Genomic DNA, 10000 nt, shown 5'->3' with positions numbered 1-10000 from the left:
CGACATCATGCGCGGGCCAAAGGCGCATGCGCCAAAAAAAGGGGTGTAGTCTATTTTGACCCCTTGGGTGGGTGTGATACAAATATGCCTCCAATAGTGCAGTGCCATATATACATATGCCCCCAATAGTGCCAGATACACATATGCCCCCACGGTGCCAGGTATGCACCACACGGTGCCAGAAAGCTGGTATGCCCCCACAGTGCCAAAAAGCTGGTATGCCCCCACAGTGCCACAAACTGCTATGCCCCCTCAGTGCCACAAACTGCTATGCCCCCACAGTGCCACAAACTGCTATGCCCCCACAGTGCAAATTTCCCAGCAGCAGCACTCACCGTTGTTGCTGCTGCTGCCGGGCGGGGAGAGGACAGTCTGGTGTCCCCCTGCAGTCCTCCTGTCATGTCACCGATGGGAGAAGAGCACAGCACACCGCGCGTCTCCTTCCCCCTCAATTCCCTGTGACTGGGCCTTCCACCAATCAAAGCTCGCTGGCCGGCTCCTGATTGGCTGCTGGCCCGCAAGCTCTGATTGGCAGACAGCCCAGTCACAAGGATGCACAGTAAGGGGTAGGAGAGATGCGCAATGCGCACTCTCCTCCCCTCAGAAGGAGAAGGGATTCAGGGAACCGGCAGCAGGGGGGACTGGGACGGACGGTGGGCGGCAGGCAGCAGTGGGAGCAGGAGCCGCACTTTACAAGGGGGAGAGCCACGGGTTGGCCACCACTGTACTAATGTGAAGTAAAATTGTATCAAATCAAAATACAAAATGACAGTATTCTACTTATGAGAATATTGGTAAACATTTGCAATGATGTTGAGAAGTAACAATAGTTTTAGTGATACCCTGTCATTTTAAAAAATAAATAAGATTTAGGAGGGTTTTCAATGTGTGACGATATTTCCGACAAATCTATTCAATGCGGTCGTTTCCAACCATATTGAAGCCTGACAGATTTGACTTTCTAAAAAGTGGAATCCGCATGGTTGAAAACAGCCTCTGGATTTCCAACAGTGGGAATATTGAACACCAATGGTCGAATTGATGTCGGATCGGCCGTGATTCCGACTGTCGGAACCGTTCCGACAGTTGGAATCGGCCATTGAATACCCTCTTTAAAGTAGCTGATTTTGTTTTGAAATGTTAATGCATATTTAAGTGAATGTTTTGCATTTGTTTTTCTTTGCAGGCATCATGAATGTAGTAAGTGAAAGACATGGCACTATTCTAACCATTGGTATTAACAGGCCTGAAGCTAGAAATGCTGTAAATCCTGAGACTGCCTCCCAGCTTTTCCAAGCATTTAATGAATTTGAGAATGACCCATCCCTGACAGCAGCAGTACTTCATGGATTAGGTGACTATCCTCTTTGCTTTGTTATTTTTTGGGGAAAAGGTTGAATGCAGTCAGTTTATGATTAAATGTTAACTTTTTATGCATGTTGTATTCTTGCACATTGGGCCTGATAATGATTAGCGAAGGTCCCTGACGTGATCGATGGTGAAGCACTGCGGATGCACATATTTGCTTATGTGCATGTGGGGCTCCTGTGTGGACGCCTTGGGAGACTTGCATAGTCTCCATGCCTCTCGCACAGGGGGAGGGGGGTGTGTTGGAGGCAGGCAGCATTCACATGCAAACGCCCTGTGTATCCTGGGCGCATCCGCCAAAAATGCTGGATGTGCCCAGGAAAAATGCAGGTTGTCCACATGCGAACGCGGGGGGCACCTGCCTTCCGGTGATGGGTGGCTGACATCACAGGACGTAACCGTGCACCCAGTTCTCGGACCAGGACGCCGCAAGTCTACGAGCATGGTAGAAATCATTCGATGGTCGGTGACCATTGAATGATTTTGGCCCGCAGGCTACCCTGCGAATGGATGTTTATGCAAAACATACAGTCACAGTGCGGCGGGGATATTCACAAGGTGGCAGGGGGCGAGCATTTGCTTGCTCGGCCGGGTGGCGTTAGAAGGCTCGCTAAGCAGCGAACTACCACTGCTTAGCACACCAATTAGAATGACCCCCATAGTCTAGAACAGGGGTCCTCAAACTATTTTGCTCTGGGACCCCATCAGACAATAAAATTATTACAGGACCCCAGTAAGTGACTGAAGAAGGTCATCACATCACATCTGTAGTCAGCAGACAGCACATATAGGGCAGCATTGTGGAGGCACAAAATGATGGGAGGAGTCTAAAATAACAGACAATTCAATAGATTTTCGGACTCCTTGAATCACTGACTGAGATTAGAAAAGTCATCAGCCTGATGGTCAGTAACATGGAGTCGGAACCCCATACTGAGAAGGTCGGGACCCACTTTGGGGTCAGGACCCACAGATTGAGAACCGCTGGTCGAGAAAATATATAAATAACAAACACTGCTCTTGTGCATTGTGACAAGACATGCAGTATTTCTCAGAAATTATCCCTACTTTAAGGACCGGATTCTAAGGGGGGTATTCAATCCCGGGACACGACTGTCGATCTGGCCCGACAGCTGTGACCCTGGCCTGTTTTCGTTTTGTTCGATCGCAGATCACCAGGCGCGATTCAATGTCCCACTTCGTGATCAGCGAAAAAGGGGGCGTGTCTGCGTAAACGGCCGTGGATTGTCGATATTCGGCCGTGGTCGCGACAATTCACGGCCGAAATCGACAAAACGGGCCCGACTGCTTTTAAAGTCAGGCCCATTCTGTTGATCTGCCTCTTCAATGCTGTCGGGAAAGACAGCATTAAATAGGCATTGACCACTATTTTCCCCCATCATAAATAGTGGCCCAGATTGAATACCCCCCTACGTTGGAAATACATAAAAAAAGAGCCATGTTGCGCTGCAGGTGGACAAATGTAAAATGTGATTCAGATTTGCGAGGGACGTGTCCAAGTTAAAATAAAAATTGCCCACAATGGTTTTCCTGAAAGCCATATAAAATACACCACAGCGGTTTGTCTCTTCTAATGTGATGGATGAAGAATGTTTTTTGACGTTATGCCCTCACTTTCCTTCAAAGCAGAATGTTTAGGAAAGTATTGGAATGTGCCATCTACGGAGGCAAATCCCGGGCTATTTTTTTAATCCTGGGATAGGGGATTGACCAACTGTCAATACCAGGATTGGCCTCCTGACAATACACCTTACTGGGAACGGCTTAGAAGCAGTCCTTCAGCGGGCTGGTGCTCAACGCTGCCCTTCTGAAATGGATCAAATACGCCCTTAATACAGGGATTCCCCTGACCCCCAAGATTAACATCTCCTAGTGAAATCCTTTGCTTTATTTTGCCCTTTAAACACATAATCATCATTGTCCTCTGTTCCCAAATAAAGACTCTGCATACCAGAATCATACAGGTTTACTTTTAAAACTGGCAGGTGTCCTAATAATCTGCATGTCTTCTGTACATTCCGTGAAAGTAGGCAAATTTTTATCAGAATATTATCTAAACGGCAATTCACATCAATAGGATGTATTATCCCAAAGTGACCTACAGTATATTCATAACAGAATTCTTAAAGGGCAATCTGACCTTAGTTCAGTGCTTAGATCTTTGTTTAGGGTATTGGTCTAATTTTAAGCCATATTCACCTAATCCAGCACTTGATTCAACTCCGCTGTCACTTAAATTGCTTTTACTTGATTGGTATTTAGGGGACATACACATGGGGCGAGTTTAGCCCTATTTCTAAGTGATCTGTCTAGATCACTTAAAGGAATTAATCAGGAATTGCTCTGTGTGTATGCCCCCAAGCACCAGCAATGTGCTGTCCCACACGTTGATATCACCTGACTAGGTCTGTATTCAAGATTCCAACCATGGCCCTAACTGGTCAGAGTTTGTATATTCTCCCCATGTTTGCTTGGGTTTACTCCAGGTACTACGGTTTCCTCCCATATTCCAGAAATATACTGGTAGGTTAATTGTGATTGTTCAAATATTCTCGTTAAAGTGCTGCGGAATATGTGTGTGCTATATAAGAAACTGTTTATAAATTAAATAAATAATAGCATGTGTGTCCGCTATGTTATGAACGATGTGTGCTAAACTACATCACTCAACACGGGGCTGAAGTCGCCCTGTGTATAAGCCTTTACATTCTAGCAGTGATTTATATTTAAGAGCAATGAGCTATGTTGCTAACTTCATGAGCAGCATTATATTAAAGTTTCTCAAACTCATCCTCAGGATCCTACACAGTTCGTTTTTTCCAGGTGGATCTTTAAAATGTGACAGTTAGTGAAACACAGGACACCTGCCGTGTGACCTAGAAAATGCACACTGTGTGGAATCCTGAGTGCTGAGTTTGAGAACTAAGGATTAAGGGGACAATCTAGTGATGATAAGCAAGCATTGATTGTCAGCAGCCCACTGATGGTCTGTGGTGGTTTACTGGTTCTCAAGCATCAGTGGAGTTGATGTGCCAATGTTTTTTCTCTCCTAATTGGCCGGACGTCTACCAATGACTGACAGCAGGGATTGCCCTTCAATGGTTTAACTAATTAGTAGTTTCCTGGCTATGGTTTTATGCTATCAAAGTAAAATACAGAAGACACTATCGATCCTAGACCTATTGATAGCTATCCCTAGGTAGATCTCCACCCTTTGTCCCTCCATTAGATATGCCTTTACAATAGGGGGAGTAGTAGTAGTAGCAGTAGCAGTAGTAGTAGTAGGCAAGTAATAAGGTGAGCTAGTTATTTATTGAGATACTGAAATATAAATAATGTGTACACATTTAGATTGGAAATAAATTGATAACTGCAGTAAGAGTGAAATATATAGATAGAAATGTTACCTACATAAAACTGATCTAATATATGTGGAGGCTGGGGCGTAACTAGACCATTGTGGGCCCCATAGCAAAATCTTGAAAGGGACCCCCACTGTTGTCACTACAATGTCCCTGGGGGGGGGCAGAAGAAAGAAGGAGGGGAGTGCGAGACAAAGAATGGAAAGCGAGAGAGGGAGCAGGCTTCATCGGGATAAAAAGGAATGAGGGAAAGGTGGGGAGCAAGTGAGAAAAAGTGAGGGGTGAGAGCAGTGACAGAGGGCGGTATTCAATGAGCCTGATTCGCCATGTTTTTATGGCGAATTTGTGCTGTTTGGCGAATTTTGGACTAAAACGGTGAATCACCCTATTCAATGACCACATGGCGAATACATTTGAAGGTTTTTTTCGCCATGATTCACCGAGTAGCAATCGCTATCTTTTGATGGAGAAGTGGAATGTGAACTTTTAAAATTAAGTGTTTTGTTTTTTTACATTTGGTGTAAAAAAATCAGGAATTTTATTCTGAGGAGGGGCATGCTACTTTTATTCATGTGCTGTAAGCACATGAATATATATTTAATAAAAAAAAAATATATATATATATATATATTTTTTTTTTTACACAGCAGCCAGCAGGGGGCGCCGGAGCCGAGCCGCTCATTACATATTCATATATTCACTGCACCAGATCGTTACGATCGGGTATAGTGAATATAGGTCCCCTGCTGGCACCCCCGGGGGGGCAGCCTGTGCTGCCTGGCACCCGGGGTGCCCACCTCCCCCCACAAACGTTCTGGGGCAGGCAGAGAGACTTCCATCTCTCTGCCTGCCACCGTCCTCATGCAATCGCCGCAGGAGCTCATATTCGCTGGTCAGGGGCTCGCTGCCCCTGACTCGTTGAATACCGGAGCCGGTGAGGCTCCGGAACGTGGCGAATGTGCAGCGAATCCAAAAAAGGATTCGCTGCACCTCGCAGGTATTCTCATTGAATACCGCCCAGAGTGTTAGGGAGGGAGAGAGATAATGATAGAGAAAGGGTGTCAAGGAAAGAAAGGGGGAGAGATGGGTAGAGAGAGAGTGCCAGGGAGAGAGAGAGTTGGGGGAGAAAGAGAGATGGTCAGAGGAGAAAGAGGAAAGAGAGAGGGGGAATAGTGGGGAAAGAAATGTGGAGGAGAGAGACTGTGGGGAAAGACTAAGGGCAAAATCCTTTCCTCTTAAATGGCAGGGATGTGCTAACCTTACCCCCCGAAAATCTGCCTATGCGCTCACCAAATGCAGGCCTCTAGTTACACAGAATGTGTGCAGGGTCAGGGAACTTCTGTTATATAGCAATACAAGCAGTGGATGTTTCCAAACTATCACTCTAACTACAGTATATAAGCAGATTCACCGTGACACTCACACTGACACTCATGCACTCACTGGCACACACAATAACACACACTGACACTCATGCACACATTCACTTTCACACACACACACACACACACACACACTCTGACACTGACACACACTGACACTCTTGCAACCACTGACACTCACACATGCTGACACACAATAACACTGACGCTCACAATAACACACACACACTGACACACACAGACACAAAATGTCATAAACAATAACACACAAACATGCTGACACACACAATGACACTTGCATACATAATAACATATACACGCTGACACTCACATTGAAGAACACACACACACACTACCACAGTAGTTACCTCTTGTGCAAGACCACAGGAGGAAGTCTCGGTAGGAGCAGGATGAAGGCAGAGCCAAAGACAGACCGCCGGGGACTTGGCAAAGTCGGGGCATGGCCTAATCATGGAGCTGTGACCACGCCCTTTTAAATAACACAACAATGTATCATCAGCAAGAACCACAGCAGGGGTTTTGGGGTGGGACTGGCCAACCTGAAAGTGAAAGCATTCCACCAGGCCAGTCTGCCGCTGGCTCTCCTCCTGTGTCACACTGCTGCTGAAGGCCCCTTCACTCAACGGCAGCGCTAGTTTCCTGGGTACTCTTTACCTAGCACGGCGCCCATCGCGGGCATTGAATGCACTAAAAAATCGGGTGCGATGCGACCGACGCGATGCCCGCTATTTCCCATAGGGAACAATGTTAAATTTCTCAATTGACCCGATTTTTCTGTTCAATGCCTCAATTGACCCGATTTTTCCATAGGAAACAATGTTAAATGGCCCACAGAGGCCAAATAGGCACCCTAAAGTGTGAAATGGCCCCCACAATTGTTAACGCCACCCCACGATCAACGTGAACCCGAAGCGTGGCGAGCGCAGCGAGCCCGCGAGGGGCGGCGGTACGCGTCCTACGACCTTCTAATACCCCCACTATCCACGTCGGCATGGAGTTGAGAATAGAATAGTGTGGCGAGCGGACGTGGATACCTGTGAAGCCCGCGAAGGGACGCGTTTACCTGTGAAGGTATCCGTGTCCCCTCGCGGGGCTCGCCACGCTTCGGGCTCGGTGGCTCGCTGCGCTCGCCACACTATTCTATTCTCAACTCCACGCCGACGTGGATAGTGGGGATATGAAAAGGTCGTAGGACGCGTACCGCCGCCCCTCGCGGGCTCGCTGCGCTCGCCACGCTTCGGGTTGACGTTGATCGTGGGGTGGCGTTAACAATTGTAGGGGCCATTTCACACTTCAGGGTGGCTATTTGGCCTCTGTGGGCCATTTAACATTGTTTCCTATGGAAAAATCAGGTCAATTGAGGCATTGAACAGTAAAATCGGGTCAATTGAGAAATTTAACATTGATCCCTATGGGAAATCGCGGGCATCGCGTCGGTCGCGTCGCACCCGATTTTAGTGCATTCAATGCCCGCGATACCCGCGATTTTTTAACCTGCGATGCCCACGATCAAAATCGTGGGCGCCGTGCTAGGTAAAGAGTACCGTTTCCTGCTTCAAAAAGAAAACACATGGGGCACAAGGCAGTGCACGATGCAGTCGTTTGCGAAACGATTTAAGATAAAAGAACGTTCAAGGGGGTGCAGGGGATAGCCTGCTGGGGCTTTGAGCTCCCCCAGCCACCGGGCCTCATAGCAGCTGCATCCATTGCACCCTCTGTAGTTACGCCACTGCGTGGAGGGGTCTGTCCATTTCAACTGTCAAACTGTTGTGTTTTCAGAGACGGTCAGCTTCACAACCTTGTTGTAGCATATGATTACTTGAGTTACTTTTACCTTTAAATTTGAAGCAATTTTGACCTCTAATTTGAGACATTTTCACCTACATCACTGTCCATCACTTTAGACACTGCTGTGCATTCAAATCCCAAAATATCAGCAGTTTCTGGGATCCTTAAACCACGGTCCATGGTCTGTTACCAACTATCATTCCACAGTCATTCACTTAGATTACATTTTGACCAACAACTAAACCTTTTGACCATGTGTATGTTTATGCACTGAGTAGCTGACACATAAACGGCTGATTAGATGGGTAGAGCTGCAGTGGGAAAGCTCTAGGGTGCTTTACCCGTTTAACAAATACCGTTTTTTGTTAAACGGGTAAAAAGCAGTGTCCTACCCGTTTTTTTGGGGGCAGTGGGAAAGGGTCTTAAACAGTATTTAAGATCCCACACTGGTTTTCCCCCTCCCCTGGTACCTGTCCTTCAGAGAAGGCAGCGGGCGTGCCAGGGCTCCTAGTCGGCAGGTCCCCTACTGGTGCATGAAAGCATCATGCAGGATCATGATGCTGGAGGAGGCTGCAGCTGATGCACAGACAGCCAAGTAGTGACTAGCTAGACAACTACGGGCCCGCTCATTACATATGCACACATTTAATGAGCGGGCCCGCTAGTTCCGATTCGTGGCAGGGACCCCGCCGATGAAATCACAATCTGCTAATGGACCCGCTTCCTCCTCCTGCACATGGACCGCGCTGCCCGGATCCCCAGTGCCTTCGCTGTCTGTGCACCAGCTGCAGCCTCCTCCTGCATCATGCCTACTCTGCCAGGTACCAGGGGACCGGGGGGGGGGGGGGAATAGGATAGGTACCAGGGAAGGGGTGGTATATTGCTGGTGAATTACCGTTTTTGTACCTTTCGAAACGGGTTCAATGTAAAAGGTACAAAAATTTATTAATTTTAATTAACCAGTAATATATACTGTTTACAACATGTAGTGGGAAAGGGGTTTCAGGCTTAGACCCATTTTAAAGTCCCATTTAACAATACCGGGTCTTTACCCATTTCTGCAGTGGGAAAGCAGCATAAGGGTACTACTGTAGGTTCTCAAAACAAAGCTGCATGTGAAGTACAGGATTTAGTTTTTATCCCTCTAAAATGGGAGCGAAGTTGTCTCAGAAATGATTTGCCATTAGGAGCTGTAACATTATGCTAAACACACTAATCCCAGTAGTCTTACTGACGTATAGGCAAAGGAGCCAAGTGTAAGTTTCCATGTTCTCCGTCACTTTGGTTCAAACTGAGATACAGGCTCCATTTTTTTTCCACTGTTTACAATGAAAATATGACTTGCACCTTTTGTTACATGACCAGGAAGTGAGAGAGCTGAGCTTGGGAAGTTATTAAGTTTAAACTTTCCTAAGAATCTTGTTTTTATTATTTCACATCCTACATTTTTCATCTGTGGAAAATAAATCGTTGATACTTGGGAGCCGACTTTGTGAAAGACCTACTTAGGATGGTTTGTTGTGACTGCAAACAAAGTTACATCATTGGTGAAATCATATTTAACGAACCCTTTTCATGTTACTATTTTGAAAGCTATTTTTATAGAATCTTCGGTAACCACTTTAATTCCTATCTCTCAGTTTCTAATTAAACCCTGCTAAGTAAGTATGCCACTAAACGTATCAGCATTACATTCATTTCAATGGAAAATATTGAACATTCTTGAGGCTGAAGCGACCTGTAAATTCCAATGTTTTATCAATGCTTAAAGCTGTTATGCACAACATCAAAACAGTTTAGTAACTTGTATATTAATAGTGGCACGGTTTGAGGTTTCTGCTAGGACCTGTGGCCTGGGCTGACAAGTCATACAGGAATCTTTGTGGCTGAATGAGATGTCTGCTCGTGAATAAGACTAGGGATGCCAATCCCTGGGAATTTTTTTCAATCCCAGAATTCGGGTTTGAAAAATCCCCAATCCCAGGATTTCCTGGATCGGCTACCTTAATTTAAAAAAAAAAAAATGCTTCGGCCACCTCTCATATTTACCTTTATGGC

At 46.3% G+C, this 10000-nt stretch overlaps 1 protein-coding gene across 6 annotated transcripts in view; it reads left to right on the top strand.

Moving 5' to 3' along the window:
• LOC146080545 (enoyl-CoA hydratase EchA19-like) overlaps positions 1–10000 on the top strand; it is a 110532-nt gene that overhangs the window by 51599 nt on the left and 48933 nt on the right. For all 6 annotated transcript variants that reach the window (XM_083187959.1, XM_083187961.1, XM_083187960.1 and 3 more), the window contains one exon: positions 1187–1354. In XM_083187959.1, coding sequence (XP_083044085.1) covers positions 1187–1354 — 168 coding nt within the window. The remainder of the gene's footprint in view (positions 1–1186; positions 1355–10000) is intronic.

This window comes from Crinia signifera, chromosome 5 (assembly GCF_055691185.1).
Source record: "Crinia signifera chromosome 5, ASM5569118v1, whole genome shotgun sequence".
NCBI classification, from domain to species: domain Eukaryota; kingdom Metazoa; phylum Chordata; class Amphibia; order Anura; family Myobatrachidae; genus Crinia; species Crinia signifera.
This window is presented reverse-complemented; position numbering and strand designations above follow the sequence as displayed.